The sequence below is a fragment of the Parus major genome, chromosome 10 (genome assembly GCF_001522545.3).
Source record: "Parus major isolate Abel chromosome 10, Parus_major1.1, whole genome shotgun sequence".
NCBI classification, from domain to species: Eukaryota; Metazoa; Chordata; class Aves; order Passeriformes; family Paridae; genus Parus; species Parus major.
In genome coordinates, this window is record NC_031779.1 from 3473019 (window position 1) to 3498313 (window position 25295).

Below are 25295 nucleotides of genomic sequence, written 5' to 3' on the forward strand. Positions count from 1 at the left end.
AAGAGAGCTCTCTTAGGAATATTTCCTTCCATTATTTAGATGTTCTACTCTCAGCTCAGGCAAAAGCCTTCCCTGATTATATTCCTCGAGTTTTCACAGGTTTAATTTTAAAATTCTTTTTCTTACATTCCCTTTCATCTCCTGTAAGAGAAACAAACAGCAGTTGGTGTTCAGTGCAGTGCTGGGTAACAACAGCTTTCCCTGAGCTTGTGCACGTATTCCAGTAGAGGTTTTGATAAACCTGAGCCTTTCCTTGAGTTCAGTTGCAGCACTGGCTGTGGTTCTCAGGGTGAACAAGCTCTCAAGGCAGGCTTAGTTGCCTTCACATCTTCCCCTGCCGCTCAAGTTGCTGCCACTGCTATTTTAAAAGAAAAATTCTGCATCGAGGATACACAGAATTTGGCTTTTAGGGTTTGATGAATACATTTTGTCCCCACTGTTCCCTGGAGTAAGCTTTTGAAATAGGTGTTAAATTTGGTATTGTTGTTGGAATCCTTGTTCAGCTATGCGTTTTAAGTCCCATTTTAGTTGACTTATCAGTAGGCAACAGTAAAATATATGCAAACACTCCCCCAAAATGGTGATTTCCTCAAACAGGAACTGTGGTTCTAAAAGATATGACAAATGAGTTGTGTTGCACATTCTCACAGTTTGCTTTTTTTTTTCCCCCCCCTTGAGGAGCAGGAGGAGAAAGGGAGGAATAAGGGCAGGTGAGATGGGCTTTTTAAAAATTTTTTTTAATTTTTTTTTTTTTTAATACAAATCCCAGAAAGTTCTGGGTACTTTAGTTTGAAGTGTTTTAAGTGTTCCAGCGTTGAAATAGTTTTATAAAGCTATTGCTGTACATTTAGACTGTTATTAGGTTTATGATAACAAACAAAAATTACTTTTCTCCACTTGTCCCATGTTTCTGGCCTCTCCCTTTGTGCTTGGCCATGTGATCAGCATGTTCAGAAAGTGTTTGGGACTGCACCCTGCAGGACTGGCCCACCCTGCACACTAGATACCTTCCACATGTTCACCTGACCCAGCAGTGGTCACATGCAGTGAAACAGCAGTGAGTAATCACTTGGGTTGTCAAAGCCAAATGTATTTTCTTTTTGTCTGCCCTAAAAAGAACTGAGATGTCTGTGTCCAGGCTCTGGAGCAATTATAAACCATGTATTTGTGGCAGTTGTTACCTTGTTTCTGCTTAACTTCAGTGATCTGTGGTTGTTACATGCAGAGAAAAATCTTTTACATTTATATTCAGAGAGCATTTCCAGGATTATCAGCAGTGTCTGGTTAAAGCCTCCTGCCTGTCACATGAAACTGAATGTTATTTTCAAGGTGCACCAATGGATTTCTTTTGAAAGCTGCAGGAGAGTAGGGCACTGCTAAGACCTCAGCTTCAAGCTTCAGTCTCTATTTTTAGAGGTGCATACAAGAGCAGGAGAGAGAAAATCTATCAATTTTCAGGAAAAGCAGCAGTACTGGCACCTTTGAGGTACATGAGCACATTTTGAAGTTTCTGAAAGAAGAGTAGCTGGTGAAAGCATAAAGACCGTGAATGAGTCTGTTTAGGGAACTTTTTAATGGAGCTACATCCCCATGTTTTACCTCTTGAGAAGGCACAAACTTCACATAAGACCAAAGTTAGGATGTTTTCATTAATTTACTTTATAGTTTCTGTTAGGATCAAATGGTAGCTGGCCAGTCCTTTCTGACAAAGGAGATGGTGTTGCCCTGTCTTAGTAAACAGGGTCCTGAGCCTAATAGCTCCTATCTGTGTCACTTGGAGGCTGTGGAGTTTTGTGGTGTGAGTAGACAGAAGGTGTGTCTTGTATGAAATGTGAGGAATGCTCCCTGCTCTGAATGGTGTTTAACAGCTATGGTTTCAGTTTCTGTGGGATAGACCTGGTGCTGTAGCACAACAGAAGTTACTTGGGTAAGGCTCACTGGGGCTCACATAAAGCTTTTTATGAAGGTATTTATTGTAGGGAAAATTTGGCACAAATAAAAGCAGGTGCTTAATAGCACATAGTGTGCTTTTTTGGCAGATATATTGGCAGAATAACTGTAGTGGTTTATACTTTTATAGTAATTTATATTTTTATTTGTTTTCTAAGTGTGAAATGTCATGACAAAACAAGGACCAAGTTGCACTGCCTGTTATCCATTGCCCTGGCATGGCAGCAGCACTGATTTTCACTGCATGGCAGGGACTCCCTCCACCCTCAGGAGTTTAATTTGAAATGAGATCAAACAGAGCTTACACTACCAAAGGACATAACACTCTCCTTCAGGAAATTATAGTACTTTTTGGTGAAATTGTAATACATTAGGACTTAAAGGGTCAAAGAACAGAAAGTGATCATTCAGAACCTATGTAACCCATGGTTAATGATTATAAAACAGGAGTTAAACTGATCTGTTTTGTACAATAGGAGGTAAAACATTACTTTAAAGATTTTTTTTTTAAATGAGCAATTTGAAAACACTCGCTTTGAGGAAGTCTCTTTGCATATTAAGCTATAAACTATCTTGGCAAAACTTTGAGTTGACATTAAGAATTATCTTGAAGAAACTGAAGTTCTAAATGCTTCTGGCATTAAAATTACTAACTCTTTGGTATCAGAATGTTCTTTTTATTTATTAATTTTAAAAACTTTCCTCAGACATAGATTTAGAAGAACCCTGGACTCAACTATTTGTTATCAGTCTGTGTTCTTGTATGTGAGAAATTTTTTGAATTCAGTGTGTGTTTGTGGAATTGTGATCCTTTATTAATATAAAATAGCAAAATATCATACCATTACATGGATGATGCTGAAGATAAAAATCATCTTAGTGCTGAGGTATGCTTATCAGCCCTGCACCTTTGTGGTTCTCAACATCTAAATCTCCAATTGCCTTATCTGTTAAATGCTGTTCATATCACTTAGCAGAATTAAATTTGCTTCGTGTGGATTTTTGTGCATATGGATTTAGAAAATTCAGAATGACTTATACTAAAATTCTTACATCATTTTAAGTAAGTTGCACATACATGTAGATCAGATGGTGAAACTGATAATTCTTGGTGGTTTATCTTTTGCTGTTTACCTTCTGAAAGGATTATTTGGGATTGTCTTGCTGTAAGTAATAAGTTCTGTAGATAATATTGCATACCTATTGACAGTTTTTTTCATCTTCAGGACTAATGGCAAAGAAGTAAACCAGTATGGCAGCTATGGTCCCACCTGTGAAGCTGAAATGGCTTGAACACCTAAACAGCTCCTGGATCACAGAAGACAGTGAATCTATTGCAACAAGGGAGGGAGTTTCTGTCTTGTATGCTAAGTTAGTTAGCAATAAAGAAGTAGTGCCATTGCCCCAGCAGGTTCTGTGCCTCAAAGGACCTCAGTTACCAGATTTTGAGCGGGAATCTCTATCTAGTGATGAACAGGACCACTATTTGGATGCCCTTCTTAGCAGCCAGCTGGCACTGGCAAAGATGGTGTGCTCAGACTCTCCGTTTGCTGGAGCTCTTCGAAAGCGTCTCCTTGTGCTGCAGCGTGTCTTCTATGCACTTTCTAATAAATACCATGATAAGGGTAAGGTGAAACAACAGCAGCATTCACCAGAAAGCAGTTCTGGATCCACAGATGTGCACTGTGTCAGTGAACGCCCCAGGTCAAGCACAGACGCGCTGATAGAAATGGGAGTTCGGACTGGATTGAGCTTGTTATTTGCACTGCTGAGACAAAGCTGGATGATGCCTGCAGCAGGACCTGGCCTCAGTCTCTGCAATGATGTTATCCACACTGCAATAGAAGTTGTTAGCTCTTTACCACCTTTATCTCTAGCAAATGAAAGCAAGATTCCACCAATGGGTTTGGACTGTTTATCACAAGTAACAACTTTTCTTAAAGGAGTAACGATTCCAAACTCTGGGGCAGATACTCTAGGTCGTAGATTAGCTTCCGAGTTGCTTCTTGGTTTGGCTGCCCAACGAGGTGCCTTGAGATACCTTCTTGAATGGATAGAAATGGCTTTAGGTGCTTCAGCTGTAGTGAACACCATGGAGAAATCCAAGTTGCTGCAAAGTCCAGAAGGGATGATCAGCTTTGATTGCTTTATGAGTATATTGACCCAGATGCGACGATCTCTGGTAGGTATAACCACCTTTGGCTTTTCTGCATTGCAGTGTATTTGCATTCTTACTGAATACTTCCTCCACACTGTGAATGCCAGTTTGCTGAATATGTTAGAAAGGGGAATTTTTTGTCAATTTTTTCCCCCTTATTTCCTCTGTTACCCACTATCTCCTTCTCTCCATTCCTGCCCACCTGTTTCCTCATAGGTAAAGATGAAACAGCAAAACAATCTCTGTGTTATCATTTTTGGTGTTATGCTCTAACTTCAGGGAAAGAATTGAGGACATACTTGATCCACTTGGACTTGTACATTTAAGTTCATAGCAGAAAAAGTTAGAAAATTTAAAGTTGTGTAATATACCTTGTTTCCTGTTAGTTACTTTCATTGCACATTCCTGCTCTCCCATTCACCTATGCCTCTGCTTATAAATCTTCAGGATGTTCAGCAGTTTTGCTGATGCTCAGAAATTAATGTGATAGAAAATGAGCTAAATTGAAAGTGTGGCACACTGCTTTGTATATTGAATGCTTACTGCTGGTGCTAGATGAATATTGCTTTTAAAGGTATGAAATTACTGCACAGTACACAGTTGGAAGCTGTGGCAAGCTTCTGCCTCATGGTGCTCAGACTGAAACAGGCAATGACTTTTCTCCTCAAGTAGTCATTCTTTCAGGCTTGTACTGCTTGTTAATAAACATAAACTTTAATATCTAAAAAAGATTCTAAAAAAATCGAAAAAATATTTTGGAGAATGGGGTCCATGAGAAGAGCATGGCATTAGCAGTATCTGAATTGGATTAAATGCTGTGATGAACAATTTTATTTGTTGTTGGTTTTGGGCTATATATACAATTAGAGACCAAAATATGAGAGATATGTAAACAGAAAATTAATCATGATTGGTAATTTTAAAATAATTATTATGTTAAACACAAATAACATGCATTTAATTGCAAAATAGTATTGGGTGAAATTAACTTTGAACCCAGATACTTTCACAAAACTGAATCAGTAAGAATGTTGAACTAGCACTTGTGACAGTTGTGTTTTCCTGAAGCGTATGCAGGTATCACAGCGCAGGAGAGAGGTAGGATACTTAAGCTAATAGAAAGAGCCATTAGTTTTTGCTTAGCAATAAGAACAAATCCCTAATAAATTTTGTTCATGTGGACTGCTGCTGTATTGGAAGCGTGTCTCTCCTAATAACAGTGTTTAAATATTGTAGGGATCATCTGCTGATCGAAGTCAATGGAGAGAGCCAACCAGAACATCTGATGGCTTATGTTCTCTGTATGAGGCAGCTCTGTGCTTATTTGAAGAGGTATGTCTAAAAAAACTTGGAAGTTACTGTGGTTTACTTCCTCCTCACACATGTGATTGGTGTGCACATGTGCGTGTAGTCCAGTCTTGACCAAGTTATTCTGGGGTAGAAGAGGTGAAAAAACATTGAAAAACTAAGATGTACTGAGATAAAGTCATTTGGGCAAGCTAATGATATGGCTATGGTGATTTGTATTTTAGGCAGTTACCATGTTGAGGAGCAGTTAAAGCTGTATTAAACACTATGACTATATAGAAAGAGCTATAAAGTACTACTGTGTAACAAAGCTTTGGTTTGAACAGGTTTGTCGGATGGCTTCAGACTATTCAAGGACGTGTGCCAGCCCTGACAGCATTCAAACGGGCGATGCTCCCATTGTGTCGGAGACCTGTGAGGTGTATGTGTGGGGCAGTAACAGCAGCCACCAGCTGGTAGAAGGAACTCAAGAGAAAATACTTCAACCCAAGCTTGCACCAAGCTTTTCTGATGCACAGACTGTGAGTGTTTTTTGTTAGTGGTGCATTATGTAACATTCAGCAGCTTCATAGTCACAGTAAGAAATTGAAAAGTAGTGCTTTATTGCTGAGTGTCAAGTTGTAATGAAGGGATGATGCTTGGAACTGGTCAAACAAGTTATTTTCCTGAGAATTTCTCTCTGTTTTTCCCAGGCATCCATAAAAGTATTCTGCTTTGTTGTTAGTGACACACACAGATAAATATCCATGTAACAAGAAATGATTGAATTGCCTGACTTGCTCTGTGGGAACAAGTGTAGTGGTCTGTAATTTTTTTTGGTGGATTTGTTTTGATTTTTGTTTGTTTTTTTGTTTGTGTTTGCTTTTATTGCTGGTTAAAGGGTGTCTTATCAACTCCATGTTCTTTTCCATTGGTGGTTTTCATACCCAAGATTGCCGAGTTTGAAGCTCAAACTGTGCTAGCTGCTGACACAGCAACCCTAATTAGCTTTCTGAACATCAGTGTACACGCTCTTCCTGCTCTCAGTCACAGATTCTGTAGTTGCAACTGAGCAACTTCTGCTGATGCATGACCCAGAATATTTTTATATAGAGATAAATATAAAAAATATAAAAATTAATTTTAAATATAAAAATATTATTAATATATTAAAATAAATAATTTTAAATAGTATTTTAAATTAAAATAACTAATAAATTAAAATATGTATTTTATGTTTTGTCATGTTTGCTCTTCTGGTACTATATTGGCTTTGCAGTGTTGACTTAAGTAAAGTCACTTTTTGGTTACTAGACAATTTAAGTGTGTTTTCTGGAATTGTGTATGGACATCATTGATATATTTTATATTCCAAAGGGCTGCAGGACTGGGCATCATAAAGCAAGTTTATGCACTCAGAAAACTTTCAAAACATTCAAAAGACTAATACACAAGAATGAAATGCATGATCTGAATGAATGGATTACTTTTTTAATAGTACTGTATACAACTAAACAACAAATTTATGTGATTTTTCCACTTAGCCTTCACTGATTGATGATTGCTGTAGGATTATCTGTATGAAGACATTCATTCCTATTAAATAGGGCTGTGGCCACCTCTTTGGGGCTGTTTTATGCTTCAGATGGAACCTGATATGCACTTCTGCTGTGTTAAGATTCCTATAGGGAATGATTCTGTGTTAATCTGTTTGTTGTTGGGTCGTTCCTCAGCTGAGCACTGACTTCCCAATAGGGGCAAGTTCTTATTTTCTTAAGAGCTTTTAATCATATTTCTTTGATGTTCACATAATTAAAGTTTATAGTCTCAAGTGAATGGATTTTTAACATTTGGTCTATTTCTGTAATGTTACCTCTTGGTACTGGTTAAAATTAAGCAAAAAAGTACAGTGTTTTATCAAGCTGTTAATTTGTCTTTTTGCTTTTAAAAAACTAAGATTTCCATCCATGAGATCAGAGTGCAGCTCAAGTTCAATAGTCTGTAGAAGGAGATACAAATAAATAAAATAATCACTGTTTGCATACTTTAGTATATTTTGAAACTAAATTTAATCATAATATACTTCCCAAGAATTTTAGTTTTACTGCTTGCTGAAATAAAATTAATTTATACATCATGTTATATGAAGAAAGCTGAAGTTCTGTTAAAAAAATACCGACTTCTAGACCTATATGTAAATTCTGGATTTATCTAATCTCTGCATTTCTCTATTGAATCCTTTCTTCTCTTTTGTAGATTGAAGCTGGACAATATTGTACATTTGTCATTTCTACGGATGGTTCTGTTCGAGCCTGTGGAAAAGGCAGCTATGGGAGACTGGGACTGGGAGATTCCAACAATCAGTCAACATTGAAAAAATTGACTTTTGAGCCTCACAGGTCTATTAAAAAGGTGTCATCTTCAAAAGGATCTGATGGTCACACTTTAGCATTTACAACAGAAGGGGAAGTGTTCAGCTGGGGTGATGGTGACTACGGAAAACTGGGACATGGAAATAGTTCTACTCAGAAATATCCCAAACTTATTCAGGGTCCCCTACAAGGGAAGGTATGTTTTGTATAATAGAGCTCTTGTTTTTGTTCTGTTCAGCTGAGATGTTGTGTAAAATTTGAAATAGATAAATTCTAAGAAAATTCTGTGTTTTTTCTAGACTTCTCTTTGAGGCTGGGTTTGCTGTCAGCAAAACACTAGAGCTTATGGTTGCCTGTAGGCCTGTGATTTGGGTGGTGGCATTGTCAGGAAAGTTTCTCATAGTCTTGAGTCAAACTTGTTTAGGGGCTTTCACTGAATTGCAGTTTCAATTTTGCTGGTTGCAATATCAAGGCTTTCACATACAGCTTGTTTAGTGTCTTAAACATCCACTGATGCTGCTTTTTTCTCCTGTAAGACTAGGATATCATGATACTAAAGCTTCTTGATAAAGAAATCATTAGTAGATTTACATATAAACTTGCCTTTTTATGTACTTGTCTCCCCTTACCAAATAAATAGAAAAGATTGTAAAGGTTATGTGTGTACTTGTATGAACAGGTTAGTTTATGTAGACTCCTTCTGAAACTGGACTCTCCCAAGCTTTCAAACTTGCCACTCAATTTGTGTAAAAACTTCATCTTTCTTTTTGCATGTAATGTAGGTGGTTGTGTGTGTATCAGCGGGCTACAGACACAGTGCTGCTGTTACAGAAGATGGAGAGCTGTACACATGGGGAGAAGGAGACTTTGGAAGATTAGGTAATTTGAAAATTTCATTAGATACTTTTGGAAAAAAACATCTAGTAATGATTTTATACATGTGTTTGCCTTGTTCTCTAATTGTCCCCTCTATGTACACATACACATTTACTTACGTGTTTGTGTACAGCTGGCAAGTGCTGAGACTCTTAAAAATTTTGAATGCAGTTCTTTTTAAAAAATCTTTGTAAAATTATTTTTCATTTCAAGTCAAGTTGCTTTTATTCATTCATGAGACTATATGGTTGCTAATGCCACTGGAATTTAAACAGTAGACATTTTAAATAAACTGGAATTCTAGATAAACCTTATATAGTGTGATGGTAGAATGGTTCTTTGAAGAGTCAGGAATAACTGGCTAATAATATCAAGGGTCTGATTCTAATAAGGGTACTTGGTGTTAAGTTTGCCAGAATGGCTTAGTGTCCTTTTACCTTAGTAGATCTAAAAAGTTCAATTTAACTGAAACAAGAAACCCTGTATTACTATTTGCTTCAAGTTCACTTGTCTGTTTCATCATCTTTGCTGTAGGGCTGCTATGCCTGGTATAAAACAACCCTTCTTGAGCAGGTTCAGTTGAACCAACAGATTTTGCATAGAAAATTGTTTAAAGTTGGGCTTTAGTTCCCTTCTGTTTTCTTTTCTTTGAATGTCACAATCATCAAGTATAGAGGGGTGAAAGCAAGCAAGTGGCAGGGGTGGAGTATGAGGACACCATTTGACAGTCATGGCTTTCAAGGGAATCAGTAGAAGTTCTGAGCATATTGCTGTTAAGAAAAGAGCTTTGTTAGATATTTAACTGGAATTTTGTTGGAAATTGTGGAAACGTTCTCCTTGAGTTTTAGATTATTGTGGAGTTTTGATGTCCTCTTTGGGTCTTGGGGTAGACAATGGTGAGTTCCAGAAGGAAGCTAAAAAGTAATGTTTCATTGGATTATGGGAAGTTGTTCATATTTAATCAGTTATGCATACCAGTGCTCTTAATTTCCCTCTTAAATTAATCCCTTCAGTTTGTCCTGTATGGACAGGAGTGAGAGAGGGCCCTCACTGCATCTTCCTCATGCTGTGCAGGACACCTGCTGCCCAGTATTGGGAAGTCTAGCTACCTAATCAGCTGGTGTTGAAGGCAGTTGTGCTAGCAATTCTTTTTATTTCTTTTCAGCTAGGTAGAAAATGATCATATTTTATTCATTTTAGAGGCAGTGAGATATGAACAGGTGCTCTGGAGTATGTTGTAAAGATTAAATGTTGCAACTTTATGACAGAAGTCTTCCAAACCTTACTACAAACCTTTCCAAAAAGGCAGAATCATGATTTGTGATGACTGCAATACATGTGGAATTTGCGAAATCTTGATTACAAAACAGAAATAGGACTTTAATCTTCACAAAAAGAAAATACTTTTTTTTCTTTTTTCCTTAGGTCACGGTGACAGCAACAGCCGCAACGTTCCAACTTTAGTAAAAGATATCAGCAATGTAGGAGAGGTTTCCTGTGGCAGTTCACACACAATAGCATTATCCAAAGATGGGAGAACAGTGTGGTCATTTGGAGGAGGAGACAATGGTGGGTAAAATGAAGGTTTTGGTAATAATTTTTGTCTTATTCCATCCGCCTCATAGTTTCAGTACTCCTTGCAGTTTGGTTCTGATTTTTATTCACTTAGTAGCTGTTCAAGGAAGGGATTCTTAAAACATCTAAACACAATATCTGAAGTTCACCTGCAAGATTATAGGGTTAAAAAAGTGATTATCAGCAGGGGAAGGGTTTCACAATGCAGAAAGATCAGTGACTGGATGAGCAGTTCTGGAAAACATGCTGTGCAGATGACTTTCAAATAAGCTCACTCATGATATGACAGTAGTTTTCTATGTCCTGCAAACTATTACATCTAAACTGCCTGGGATTAGTATTTCAATTTTAAAATAAACTATAATAAATATAATTATTTAAATCTGTAATTATTGTAATTGAAAGAGAATAGGTTTTATAAAAAAATTAATATGTTTTAATAATAAAAATCCACTCTGACATTTTTGAAAATCAAAATAAACTCTTTTGGGGTGCTTTTAATTGTTGTATATCCATTGAAAATACCTTTCAGTTATGTTTCCTCCTTTTGTAGGCAAACTTGGTCACGGTGATACAAATAGAGTATATAAACCTAAAGTTATAGAAGCCTTGCAAGGAATGTTTATTCGAAAAGTTTGTGCTGGGAGTCAGTCTTCACTTGCCTTGACATCAACAGGGCAGGTAGGCAAAACCAAATTTTCACTCAAATTACGGGTGTTGGTGAAGAGGGTCTGTGTTCGTGTTACCTCAGCATTTATTATTTTGACTGTTGAGAAAATGTTCAACTTGTACTTAAGTAGAAATGAAGCTCTTGATTAGAGATTGAAGTATCTAATGCACAAGAGTATTTCAAAATGTGCTGTCATCTAAAACACAATTTTCAAGATTCTTGCTTAGTCATAGAAAATGTAGTATTTTTAGGTTAATAAATGTAACCAGCATGAAGTCAAATTGGATTCAAGAAACAAACAGCAGTGAAATGCTTGTAATTTGTAATTCAGTAACCAACTCAGGTGATTGATTAAGTGATTTAATAGTTTTTTTTAATGTATGTGTATATTAGAATATAGGTGTTAACTACAAGTTGTATTTCTACTCTGAAAAATCTCAGCAAGCTTGGAGATAAATGTTGAGGTGGTAAATGAGGGCCCTTCCTGGCATGATGGATACATATCATCCAATAAGCATTTCCACAGTGTAACCCAGCTGGCTTCCCCATCCCCAGCTCTGTGATTCAGGGGCAGTGAGTTTTCAAAGTAGGGGTTAGCAGTGTTGACATTGACTGTAGCAGTTTGTTTTCCTGCAGCAGCCTCCCCCTTGCTGTGCTCTTGGCACCTCGGTGGTTGGGGGAAGGAATGCACACTTTGAGATGTGTGTTCAGTTAGGAAAGCACATTGTGCTGAAAGTGTAATTGCAGTCATTGTCCAGGTGGTTTGCTGGGATGTTGTTTGCTGTAGCACAAGTGTGACCTGTAGCTGTTCTGTGGTTTCTTTGCTCCAGGTTTATGCGTGGGGCTGTGGGGCCTGCCTTGGCTGTGGCTCTTCGGAGGCGACTGCTCTCAGACCCAAGCTCATCGAAGAGCTGTCTGCTACCAGGATAGTTGACATTTCCATTGGTGACAGTCACTGTCTGGCACTTTCTCATGGTAAAGAGAATAAGCTGTAAAGATACATAATCCTCCTCTTGATCAAAACAGTTGTAGCTCAGCTTTTGTTTTCTACTTTATCTGATATTCTACTATTCTACTTTATAGATAATGAAGTTTATGCATGGGGTAACAATTCAATGGGACAGTGTGGTCAAGGAAACTCTACTGGCCCCATTACTAAACCGAAGAAAGTAAGTGGTTTAGATGGAGTTGCAATTCAACAGATTTCAGCTGGAACATCCCACAGCCTTGCCTGGACGGCTCTTCCAAGGGACAGGTAACAATGACATTTGGGACAGGTATCATTTTATTCTTTTATGCAGGTCCATTTTGGGATATGTTTTACTATCTCCTGAAGGTCTTCCCACATCATGTGTGTCAAGCACTCTGGTTGTAATGTTTTGGTTTGGAAAGTAGTCTTCCTCTTCCCTTTCCTCCCTCTTCTTCTCTAATTGTTGCATATTACAAGTGAAAATGTATCAGCACCAAAGATTCTGCTTTATATATGAATGTTTCTTTCATGTAGTTAGACAAAACCTACCTCTGTTTACTAAATATTGCCAAGGTGGTCAGCGGGAGGTGAAACAACTATTTATTTTTCACTTCTGAGGGTATTTTTTATGGCTGGAGAAATTTCTTTTAGTGTAATAAGTAGTACACTAATCAGGAAACTTTGGAAAGTTCAGACAAATTACTGAGGTGCATTTAAAGATCTTAAAAAATTTCTGTATGGCTACATGTTAAACTGAAAATAGGTACCTTAATAAATAGATTGGTTATAAATATACAATAACTCAATACTTTCTCACGAAAGATGTTTGCAAGTGATTGAAGTGAACTGGCAAACTTCTATGCATGGACTAACACAAAGGAATAGAAAACTTTATATTTGGAAGATAATTGAGGAAGAATTTCAAATGCCTTGTTTTTGAAGGAGCTATCAACTAAGGAAATTGGTTGATAGACTCAAATAGGACTAAGTGCTACTTCTGCATTTGAGTTCTCCCTGTATTTTATCAATGTCTATAACATTTGTACTAAAACCAGCTTTATGATTAGTGGTCAGCCTTTGCATGAATCAGATTAAATGTATATGGCTTCAGAATTATGGCATTGAGGTGTTTTTGTCCATAAATGTGGAGTGTTTGGTTGTAAAGAGTTGTACAGAAAAGAGAGCAGAAAATACCTTTGTGGATCAGGAAGCAGGTCTGCCATAGTTGTATTGCTTTGCTCTAAGAAAGAATCTAGTTTAGTTAAGTGTATTCAGTGTTCAACCTGTTTAAACTATTAATTTATTAAAGTGGTTAAAGATTTATAGAAGGTAATTTTTTTTGATGCTTGATTCCAGACAAGTTGTGGCATGGCACAGACCCTATTGTGTTGATCTTGAAGAAAGCACCTTTTCACATCTTCGTTCTTTTCTTGAGCACTACTGTGACAAAATTAACAGTGAAATTCCTCCTCTTCCTTTTCCTTCATCAAGGTACATACAGCATATGCACGTTACAGATTTTTATATTTGTTTTTTCTTTACAGCACTGGTGCATGGATTAGTCTATTCTTTAACAAGCATAAGTCTGGTTGCTCATTCAGGTGCCATTTGTGTAAATTACTCTAGTGTATCTGTATAACAGAGGAGCTTTACAGTGTCTCAAATGTAGCAGGATCTTTAGTCTGAAATTAATTTTCATTATGCAAAGAATTAAGTGCTTCTGAGTTTTCCTTTGAAACATATTTTTCTGTGTAGTTGAAATGCCTTTAATTTTTCTGTGTTGTCAGTTCTTACTCCTGTAAGCAGTGTTTCAAATATTTTTTTAAGAGCACTAGAAATGAATATCCTGTTTGTTTTTAACCTGACTGTTCTACTTCTAAATCTTCTGAGAGAAGATTACATTTATTACTTAAAAGTTTTTTGTTTTCCTCTGTATATTGTATTATTGTTTATTTTGGTATTTTGGGATAGTTTTGCCTCGTAATTAATGAAACTACTAATTTAAAGTAAATGTCTCTTGCAACTGTTGTTCAAAAAGACACTTTTCTATTCTAGTTTCAGTTTTTGTTCTTTTAAGCAGGCTGGCAGTAAGTTCCTCAGAGGAGTTTCCTTAAACTCCCAGTTGGAATTTACTTGCCTTTCTAATATGAAAAATCAAAGGAGAGTTAAAAGCTTTGTGCACAAATAAGTGGAAGGGAGCAATGCTAACAATAGGAGAGGTTAACAGGTATATATATTCCTTTTATAGGGAACATCACAATTTTCTTAAATTGTGTTTGAAGCTGCTTTCTAATCACCTTGCACTTGCACTGGCTGGAGGTGTAGCCACCAGCATTCTCGGTCGGCAGGCTGGTCCTCTTCGAAATCTCTTGTTCAGACTGATGGACTCTTCTGTACCTGATGAAATTCAAGAAGTAAGTAATGCCTTGTTGTTTACATGTGAAAGTTGTACTACTGTGTTCTCTTTTTTTTTGTGTGTGTATAGTTGGATATTTATCAGACTTTTTGAATTATTTTGACTTGCCTGTTTTACTCGTTAAAGAATGTAGTCACAATTGCTGTTTTATGATCTGAAAGCAGAGGAGAATATTTGCATAAGAATTTTAGAAAGATGCTTAATTTTGTAACTTTCAAATTGTTCTTCCCTGTAATAGTGAGCCTCAAATGTTATTGTTGTGGATTGAGTAACTTACTTGGTTGAGTAATTCTCCTAAGATGCATTCTTACAAGAAATAGCAACATTTGTGGGTCTTGTTTCACTCCTTCAATGTACTGCACATGTTTGTGTCACAGCATAAAAGATTAGTGTGCTATTGTGTGGTAGAATTCTGATATTAAATGAAATTAAACAGATACTTGGGATATATCATGTGTGATGTCTGGTATTTTTTGAGGATACAGGTGGGTTGATTATTTCCTTTCTCCACTGAAGAAGTATTTTTGGCTGCCCTAACTTTAGGTTGTAATTGAGACACTGTCAGTTGGAGCAACTATGCTACTTCCTCCATTGCGAGAGAGAATGGAATTGCTACATTCTCTTCTGCCTCAAGGTCCTGATAGATGGGAAAGCTTATCAAAAGGACAGGTAAGGTCAAGTAAAAACATGCCTGAGAGCAGTTGTGGTTTGCTTTGGGTTTTTCTGTGAGAACATTTTGAGCTATGAGGTGAGCCCCATTTGCAGAGTGCAGGCACATTTCTGGGGAGATGCAGTGCAAACCCCAGTGTAACAAAATCTATAGGGCAGCCTGGCTAAACCAGAGTGGGGAGTGAGGCAGGGACCACTGCTTGTTTTCTCAAGTGGAGGTCATCTACAGAGAGCTTAGCAATTGCTGTGGTGCTGTATCCAGACAAGTTTAGAGATTAGTTAAGTTTGAATACTAGATTGATTGAACAAGCTTTGGTAAGAGAAAATTAACTGTTTTCTGGGATGAATACTTGCATAACGCTTTCCTTACATGGACTTCACCCTACTTTGCAAAGACAACTGCAAGGTTCTTCTTTGTACCCTTTTTCTGATGTACAGTGTAGAGAAATTGTGTGTCTCCTACCCCTCTTCCCAAATAATCAGATAACCAGGACATACTGGAGAAAGTGTTTGGTTCAGTGTCTTGCCCTTATTGCCCACCATGTGGACAATCTAGTTTCTGTCTCTGTTAATCTCAGATTTTTACTGGGTATGGTGAATCTAATTCAGTATATTTATCCACTCTCTAATAGTACAAATCAAATCTCAAGGAATACCTGGAATATTTTGGTAAAGCCCTCCAGCTTGTTTCTATGTCCCATTAGAATATTTTTATTGGCTAAGTATGCCTAACACTTTCTTATTCTTAGTTCATTATTTTATCTTTATGAACAAAGAGTGATTTTTGTGTCTAAATGTTCTTTAGAGAATGCAGTTGGACATCATTCTGACAAGCTTGCAGGATCACACCCACGTAGCTTCCCTGCTTGGCTATAGCTCCCCATCCGATACCACAGAAACTTCCTCGTTGTGTATCAGCTATGGAAACCTCTCTGACCAAGCATATGCTGTCCAGAGCAGTCATCCAGATACTCATCTAGCTGAAATCTTAATGAAGACTCTTCTAAGAAACTTGGGATTTTATACAGTATGTACTGTCTTCATATTAATTTTTTTAAAATTATAATTATTTTTTGATACTTTGAAGGGTTACTATTATCCCCCATCTTAAGGAAATGATGCTCAATTTGTTTATCTAAAGTAGCAGTGCCACATGTATTTAAGTGGACTAAAGTCAGTTAAATAATCTCTAACAGTATGCTTCTAGTATTTCCATAGTGGTATTTATTGTTTAATGTAACTTATGTAAATGCAGCTGGTTTCATATCAGACTGTTTTTATTGCTCTTGCTTTGCCTTCAGATTTTTTTAGAAGAGAAAACGTAGCATAAGAAGTAAACTGGTAGTAAGCAGTGTCTGTGTAATCTCAGCCACCAGGGAGCAATAAGCAGCCACCAGGAGCATGAATCTGTTTAATTAACTTCACTAGGGTGGTAACTGCCTTGTAATAGAGCAGCAAGTACAGGTTTTATTAACACAGTGTGTCAGCCAGATTGTTGTTCTTAGAAAGTGTTGGGGAGCATGAGAGCAAATCCCTGACTCAGCTTTTAATTCAACCAGCCAGTTGAATTCAACAGTGAGACAATACTAGAGGTTTGGACTTGCCTGGTGTAGTGTGGAGCTCCTCAGTGCAGGGTGGCAGTGTTTTGTTCTTCTATCTAGACCTCCTTCAGTCAGCAAGGTGAAACTGTCTGCTTTGAATTGGCTGCTTGAAACTAACTCACTTTTTCCAGTGGATTCCAAAGGGAGTCAAGCAGCCATCTATGTTCTTCTATTGCCAACCTAGACAGTGTAAAAAGGGATTCTAATGTGAGATATCTTGTGCATCAGCCCACAAGAGATCCTAAGAATTAGTCCTTATTTTAACACATTGTGCTTTAGGGGCTAGGTTAGGAAGTGAGGTTTTTCATCTAGTTATCCTTAGTGAGGAATAAAAACATTGCTGCATGCAAAAGAAACATTTTAAGAAGTGTTTGCCTGATGACTACCACAATAGCTGCTGTGACATTATAAACAATCAGAATTTCAAGTTTGGTTATCCCATTATCCACTTGACATTATCCAATTTCTTCAGTAATTACAGGTGCATATAGTAAAGATAAAAATGCTTCTTTTTAGGTGATAGTAAAGTGTTACAGCGCTTGAAGCAGAGTTAATTGATATCTTTATCCCCTTTTGTCTTAATAGGACCAAGCCTTTGGAGAACTGGAAAAAAACAGTGATAAATTTTTACTAGGTACATCATCATCAGAAAACAGCCAACCTGCTCATCTGCATGAGCTTTTATGTTCCCTGCAGAAACAATTGCTGGCTTATTGCCACATCAACAGTGTTACTGAGGTGTGTGTCCTTATTTTTACCGTTTAGGAGACAAAAAAATAATTAAGTATTCATAAACACTAGAATGTTATAAGGTTCCTTTTGAAAATCTGAGTATTTGAAAGCTGAAGTGATTTAAATAGTGAACCCTTTTTATGTATTTACAGTACTATTCCTATTTGTTTCCTTCTAGAATTCCAGCAGCGTGGCACTGCTTCACAAACACCTTCAGCTTTTATTGCCTCATGCTACAGATATCTATTCCCGTTCTGCAACGCTGCTTAAGGAAAGCTCTTGGAATGGTAGTGTTGGAGAAAAACTGAGAGGTAACTGTCCATGGAAAAATCAGTCATGATGGCTTTGTAACCTTAGGCAACTTTTTTTGGCTTAGGTTTGAATTTTAAAATAGCTTATTTTTCCTATATCTGCATAAATTAGGCATCCCAAGTCTCCCCCAAAGGTGGAGATGAGGTGTCTACCCAGGAATGGGTCTGGTCCATGTTCTTGGTAGGACGTTTTGTGTGCAGGAGAAGCACAGGTTGGAGAATGTGAATTGTCCATTCTCTTCACCTTCACTTCAGAATGTGAACAGAATACTGAATGTGTGTTAGTATTTCAGTTTCATTAGTTCTAGATTTCTCTTTTTAAAAGTTCAGTTATTGTGATTACTGAAAAGTGTTTAACTAAAATAAGAGATTAATAATTATTAAACAAACCCATCAATTCAACCTGTATTGTTTAAGACATTCTGAGATAGCTGAGGTGCAATTCTTTGACTTCTTAAATTGTGCTTACATAATTCCATAACTGTAACTAATTCAGGTTTGGTTTTTTCTCTGCAGATGTGATTTATGTATCAGCTGCTGGCAGTATGCTCTCTCAAATTGTGAACTCACTGTTGCTGCTGCCCGTGTCAGTAGCCCGGCCTCTGCTGAGTTACCTGCTGGATCTGCTGCCACCTTTAGATTGTCTCAACAGACTCTTGCCTGCTGCAGCCCTTTTGGAAGATCAGGAATTACAGTGGCCTCTTCATGGTATAATAACAAATGTCCTTTTAATCTGAAAATTAAACAATGGCACATTCTGTAGTAGAATTTAGCTTTCCCTTTTAAGATGGCTGTTTTTTTAAACTATGTGTCTTGCTGCATCTCCTTTTCAATTTCCTTAATGTATTAATATCCTTTGCTGTGAAATACTTTATTTCTGCTCTGAGTGCTGTTTCCAGTTGTATCCTTAATCTGTACATGTTTATCAGAACACAGAGATGTGTGTATTAGACAAAGCAGGTTCTCAGGCAGAGCTTAAGAGCCTTTACTTCATGAACAGCTGCACCATGAATGGTGCTGGCTTCTGCTGTGCTGCACTTCCAATATTCAGCTATTTGTTTGTCCTAGCTGCTGTTTCTTCCGTTGAAAAGTTGCTGATTGGGGGGCAAATCTGCAATTAACTGGGAAATATTTTATATATATATATAGCTCAAGATCTGCCATTAGCTTTGGAATTTTGGAATTGTTTGTGACACCTGTGCATGGGTGACTAACCTGGCAGTGAATTCTTGCAGGTGGCCCTGAGTTGATCGACCCTGCAGGTGTGCCTCTGCCACAGCCTGCCCAGCCGTGGGTGTGGCTAGTGGACCTGGAGAGGACGGTGGCCCTGCTCATCGGGCGCTGCCTCGGGGGGATGCTGCAGGGCCCTCCGGTGTCCCCCGAGGAGCAGGACACAGCCTACTGGCTCAAAACCCCACTGTTCAGCGATGGAGTGGAGATGGATATTCCTCATTTAGGTGAGCTGTTCAGTGCCAGGGTCTAATGGCCTGTGTAAATATGTGTTCAGGTGGGAAATGTCTGATGATGTTTGAGTAAGTCTCTGTACTTAAGGTTTGTCTTTCAGTGTTGTCTACTTGTGTAGTAATAGAAAAAATTTCAAATTTCTGTTTAAGGTTATGATGTAGTTTATAGTCTTGGAAACCCATATAGGAGGAAAAAAATCACAATTTCTTAATGAAAGACCACAGTCTTCACACAGTTATTTGGAAATGTTTTGCTCTTAGATGCTCAGCATTTAACAGATGCTCCAGGAACTAAATTTTTTATATTAGTTATTGAGAAAGCTCCTCTATATTATTCTACCTGAAAAATGATTGTTTTATTAATTGGAAACAACACAGTAGCAAATGTCATTCTTTTTGATCTACCAGAATTATCAACAACTCAGCAGTGGTGTTCCAGTTATCCCTTCCTATCTGAATGGGGCAGTTGCTTCTTTGTGCCCTGTTCCTTTTAGTTCACATCTCCTTCTCCCTCTGGTTCTGAGTAGGCTGCTTCAAGCCTTGCAAGACAGAGTGATTTGAAATGGGTCCAGGCAGTAGTTGCAAGTGTATAGCTGTGCAGTTCAGGTAGAGTTAATGATACAGATTTATATTCTTGAAGAAGAGTTGGATAATGCTTCTAAATCTCTATAGATTTTATGTAGATTGTATTTTAAGTACTTCCCTGTGTAAGGTGAATTTCTGGAAGGGCAATAACATGTCTTGATTTTTAATTTTTTTTTAAACTAAGAGGAAGGTAAAAGGTGGTTTACATGCATTTAGATAGATGCAAATCCCCAAAATTTGGAGTTTAATTTCTTTGGTATTTCCCTTCTGTTAGACAAATGCATGAGCTCCTTGTTAGAAGTGGCCCTGTCTGGAAATGAGGAGCAGAAGCCCTTTGATTACAAGCTGAGACCAGAGATTACAGTCTATGTTGATTTGGCCTTGGGCTGTACAAAAGAGCCAGCAAGGAGCCTCTGGATCAGTATGCAGGACTATGCTGTCAGTAAAGGTAAAGTGCTGAAAATACCTGTGTATGTTGAAAGCAAGTTAAATGCTCCAGCTATGCTCCTAGCATAATCCTGTATTTTCTTTGGCAATGATTTTTAATTCTACAACATGATAAACTTAATTTATTATTATATTCTATGATATTTCTTTTGCTTTTTGTGTTATTTACTTTTGACACTGATTTCAGTGCTTGGCAAACATGTAGCTTTGTGTTGTTTTTCCCTCTGAACTGGTAAGAAGAAACCCTTGTTTGTTTATTCAATTGTTGTTTTTTTCTATTTTCTGAGTGGAGCAGGGTGAAACTTACAATTAAAAAGAAAAATTAAAGGGGAGGAGATAGGGGAAGGCAAAGTAACTTGCAAAATATGTTAGGAATGGAAAGAAGGGGTAAGTCATCTTTTGTTTTTCAAGTCTCTGGGAGGCTGCTGTTACAGTGGTAATAGTTTTTCATGCTTATTGCCTAAAATCTGGGTTTCCTGCTCAAGCTTTCCAGGTTCCTTTTAATGAGATGAGCATTGTAGTTGTACTGTAACTGCTGGATCCAGAGATCATTTTCTGTTGCTCTGGCCAAGCTGAGCCAGATGAAGAAAAGAGCAAATGGTATTGTGTGCCTGTTGAGAACAACACAGGAATTCTGTTACAGGATTCCACAGAAATGGGAATTCCAGTTAAAACAGTGCTGGTTATGTTTGTACAATCTGAGTTGAATGGGCTAATCTGTGTAATTTAGGCTGTGGAACTGGGTTCCTTAGAAGATGATATGGGTCTGCTCTGTTCAGCTGACTTAAAGTTGTATGGTCATGTTAGCATAGCATCACAGGCAAAGTCATGGAACTTGCTGAGGAGCTGGTGTGTTAGACTAGACTTACCTATGGCCAGGTACTTTTTGTCCCTTCTACAGCAGTTCACAAGGATTTATAGCTAACATTTAGCAGAAAAATACATTATAAACATATTTGTAACAAAGGAGAACAGTAACTTTTTGTTTGCTAAAGGAAAATTATGGTGCTTTGTGAAGGTTTGCTTGGCAGTTCAGTTTTTTCATCATGGTGCAATATGAAATATTAGATAATATAAATTAATAATATATAATATATAAAATAATATATATTTATTTTATAAATATATATAATAATATATATTTATTTTACAAATATATATTATTATATATATTATATATATTATATATAGTATATATTTATATATATATTATATTTAAATAACATATTTAAATATATATAATAATACATGTTTATTTTATGAATATATATTAGTTTATATATTTATATTATATATAATACGTATAATATATAAATATATAAATAATATAAATATATAATATAATAATAATATAAAAATGTGGGTTTTTTAAAGTGGGGAAAAGTTTTTTTTAAAATTAAATTTAAATTAAAGTCAGCTCAAAAAAAAAAAAGGGACTTAAATGGCTCGAGATATTGAATACAATATTGAAAAAATTTTTGTTTTTTGGGAACTGTAGCCAGTTTTGATGAATTGTTTCTACTTTCAGATTGGGATACTGCAACTTTAAGTAATGAATCACTCTTAGACACTGTGTCCAGATTTGTCCTTGCAGCTCTTCTGAAACATACAAGTTTACTTAGTCAAGCTTGTGGTGAGAGCAGGCAAGTAACTTAAAGCTGCTTTTAAAAACTCAGCTTGACTTTTTGAAAGGAAGTTGGTGTGATTTTTTTTCTGGCTTGGGTGTGATTTTCTGTAGGTACCAGCCTGGCAAGGCCTTGGCAGAAGTTTACCGCTGTGTGTATAAGGTTCGGAGTCGCTTGCTTGCCTGCAAGAACATGGAGCTTATTCAGACCAGGTCATCCTCCAAAGACAGATGGGTAAGGCTGCAATCTCCTTGCAGTTCTTCTGGCTTTACTGACTATTAAGAAAATATTACATAATTGCCAAGTTTTTGGTTTTTTTTCTATCCTTTTGAAAAACCTTCATGAGTTTCCAAATGAAAATGGGTAGGGGATAATTTGGAATCTATTAGTCTGGAGTATGTGATATTAAATCAATTAAAGCAAATGATTGGTTGGCATCATTCAGCCCAAGCCCAGCCTCAAGCCTGGTTTTTCCTCTTCCCATCTCTAGAATGCTGGGCCATAGAAACCCTACAGCTTAGCTGTGTTGAGCAGGCCACAGCTTTGTCTGGTTGCCATTCCTGAATCCAGCTGCATTATCTGCGCCTCTGATCTGTGAACCTCTCTCTTCCCCTTCCTTGCCTACCCCTTCCTTCCTCCATGGTCATATTATCTTAGTCCTAGCATTGCTTTAGGGCAACTTGTCAGCCCTGTGTGAGTGTCTGATATGAGAGCACTGGGCCTGAAACTGGCAACTTCTGAAAAACTTTATTAAGCCAGATAATAAATTGTGAATTACAGGGTTGGGGCCTGTTTGGCAATACAAAGGAGTCCTTAAAGCAGGTTTCTCTGATAGGATATTTAATTGTGGTTTGCAATCTACAAGCAAGATATTTTTAATGAACAAAATTCTCATATAACATCAGGATTAGGAGGCTTTCTAGCTGTATTGTAAAGCACTAATGGTGCTCTTTAAAATAATGTAGGTATGTCTCCTACTGGTCATAACTATTACGGGGATGTGTGTTTTGCCCTCTTCCTTTCTCAGGGTAGGGGTCTCACAAAGCTGCAAGAGACTCAGCACTTCTGAAAGCATTGGGTGTGCATGCAGTATGTTCTGTTACTCCCAGAAGTCCTCAAACTTAGAGATGCAATACTTTTATATATATGCAGTAAATTTGTTGCTTCAGATTTAATCCCACTGAGAAAAAGCACCTGGTTTGCTTTTGCACAGTATACCCAGGCTTATGGTTTCTAAAGGCTTTGGTGCTGAAGTGTCAAAGTTTGACTGTAGTGTCCAAGTAAGCATTACATGGAGACATTTTTCTGCAGATAATCTGAGTCATGGTTACAAAAGGAGAATTTAATTTTCCAACTTAAATACTTAAAATACTGAATGTAAACTATTTTCTTTATTGTTTATTTCACACAGTATCAAAGGTATTTTTTTGGAAATAAGAGGAAGAATACTCTTATTCAATACCACTGTCCTTGTACATATATCTTTCATTTTGGTTAGAATTAATTTCACTTCATATGTGTATTATTTTTAATCAAGATTCTAGATAACCAAGAATCTGCTGATGTTGATACTCAAGACCATTCTTTTACTCGTACAATTGATGAAGAAGCAGAAATGGAGGAGCAGGCAGAACGTGACAGGGAGGAAGGACACCCAGAACAAGAAGATGAAGAGGAGGAAAGAGAACATGAAGTTATGACAGCTGGTAGTAAGTACTGGTTATGTGTGTCAATAATTCCATGCCCTTTGGAAGGACAATGTCTTTTTCACTCTGAGGGAAAACTGGAAAATTATTTAAAAGATTAGGAAAGACCTGTCTGCATAAACATTTTGAGAGGTTTATTTTTATACAGTGATGTAGTTGTTTTATATTTCAGGGAAGTTTTTTAGATACAAAGGAATGTGAATACTTAAGTGAGTTCACTGCAATTCAGGGCATCTGACATATACCAGCACTTCTACATGCACTTCTACAAGACTACTTGGTTTCATCTTGTTTTCTCTAAAGTTCTTGTCATTAGATCTCTGAGTTTTCATCAGTATTTAGATACAGAATTTTGGCTGTGTTTGTGTTATTATTTTATGTGGTAAGCTTTGAAGGGAATGCTATTCTGAAGTTTGGAAACAAAACTGTTGATAATAGTGGACTGTGTTGGACTTAATTTCTGTCTTTGAATATCTCTACTCTTAAAAAAGTGGAAGTTTTAGTCAGTTTGGTATTTTTAACACTATTTGCCATATTTTCTCCTGGGCTTTATAAACATTTTGTTTAATTCTTCAGAAGATAGCTTGAAAAAGGTGAATTTCAAAAAGTGTTCTTACACTGATTTGGGCTTGTAGTCCACCTTGATGGGGTAGTTAATCCTTAATTTTTGCCGTTTCAGTAGAGCAACAGTCCCACAAGGTTGGATTTTTCTCTGTTGTGAACTGAGTGTTCTCCAAGAGAGCATTTGTGTTACAATGCCTTGGAACATTTCTGTACAATGCATGTAGCTTTAAAATCGAAATTGGCTGACTTGAAATATTTTCCATAGCGGCACAATTTTCTTTTTCTTTTCCAAATATTGTTCCTCTGGATACTGTTAAAATGTTTTTTCCAGTTTCTGCTGTCATCTCTTATTTTGTTGACAGTTTCCTATTAGGACTCCTGCATTTCTCTTTGGGGCCTTATTGATCAAAATGTATGTTACACCTTTAGTTTTGTAGGATGCATTGTTCCATGGACAGTGCAGTGGAGCTGAAGTGCACATTCAAAAGCTGATTTGTGGTTGTAGCAGATTTACACATCACCTGCTCAGTGCATGCAGTATGTTTGGCTGCTTGATTTGCAATTATTTTGGGCAAATGCTCAGAGCTCTCAAATTCCACTGGACTTCTGGCTACAATAAAGTAAATATATCCAGAAATGTCCAGACAGACAATAGTGTTACATGTCCAGATAAATAGGAAGATGCTGACTCTCTCACTTGTGTGCCTAAGGGATGCTGAAGCTGACTTGTGGAGTTGTATTCATTTCAGTGAAGGAAGTATTTAGTTTTACCTTTGCCTTTCCAAAGGGTGCCTGAATCTTTAAAATTAAAATTATTAAATCAAGAGAACTTTAGTTCATTTGACATAGATGAAGAGATCTCTCACACATACTCTTTGGAAGAAGCTGACCCTTTAGACTACAGCAGAATTAAGTAGGCTAAGAATTTTGATCTTCATTGTACTGCCCAAAGCTAATAAAAGCCTGAAACTGTTCCAGTATTGAATTGGAGATGTTCTGGTGTGTGCAATACAGATTTACAGAAGCATTATTTTACATACATCTGTTAAAAGGCAAACGTGAAATAATCTTTTTCTCTTTGATGCTATTCAAACAGGAATTGGGTTGCAGTAAGACACTAAAAGAGTTTTGGTGTTCTGTCAAAGTGCATTGTCCTTCATTTTCAAAGTAATGTTGTGTAAATGCTTCATTTAACTTGTTTGCATGACTTCCTTTATGGCATTGTATTATTATTGTATTCTTTTGCTGTTAGAAAAATATTAGTTGTTCTTTATAGTGGGGCAGTTTTTGGCCCAAGATGTAGATGAATATTTTATTC

General features: G+C 37.0%; 1 protein-coding gene across 11 annotated transcripts in view; it reads left to right on the plus strand.

Annotated features, from left to right (window-relative positions):
• The first annotated feature begins 3176 nt into the window (after positions 1-3176).
• Positions 3177-25295, plus strand: part of HERC1 (HECT and RLD domain containing E3 ubiquitin protein ligase family member 1) — a 113114-nt gene continuing 90995 nt past the window's right edge. For all 11 annotated transcript variants that reach the window (XM_033516953.1, XM_033516949.1, XM_033516954.1 and 8 more), the window contains exons 1-21: positions 3177-4132; positions 5345-5440; positions 5743-5937; positions 7652-7963; positions 8550-8646; positions 10069-10212; positions 10772-10899; positions 11719-11863; positions 11972-12143; positions 13215-13349; positions 14107-14272; positions 14818-14943; positions 15749-15970; positions 17130-17282; positions 17455-17587; positions 18104-18295; positions 18823-19044; positions 19910-20083; positions 21611-21725; positions 21821-21941; positions 23245-23416. In XM_033516953.1, the coding sequence (XP_033372844.1) occupies positions 3203-4132; positions 5345-5440; positions 5743-5937; positions 7652-7963; positions 8550-8646; positions 10069-10212; positions 10772-10899; positions 11719-11863; positions 11972-12143; positions 13215-13349; positions 14107-14272; positions 14818-14943; positions 15749-15970; positions 17130-17282; positions 17455-17587; positions 18104-18295; positions 18823-19044; positions 19910-20083; positions 21611-21725; positions 21821-21941; positions 23245-23416 (4150 nt within the window). In that variant the 5' untranslated portion in view covers positions 3177-3202. The remainder of the gene's footprint in view (positions 4133-5344; positions 5441-5742; positions 5938-7651; positions 7964-8549; positions 8647-10068; positions 10213-10771; positions 10900-11718; positions 11864-11971; positions 12144-13214; positions 13350-14106; positions 14273-14817; positions 14944-15748; positions 15971-17129; positions 17283-17454; positions 17588-18103; positions 18296-18822; positions 19045-19909; positions 20084-21610; positions 21726-21820; positions 21942-23244; positions 23417-25295) is intronic.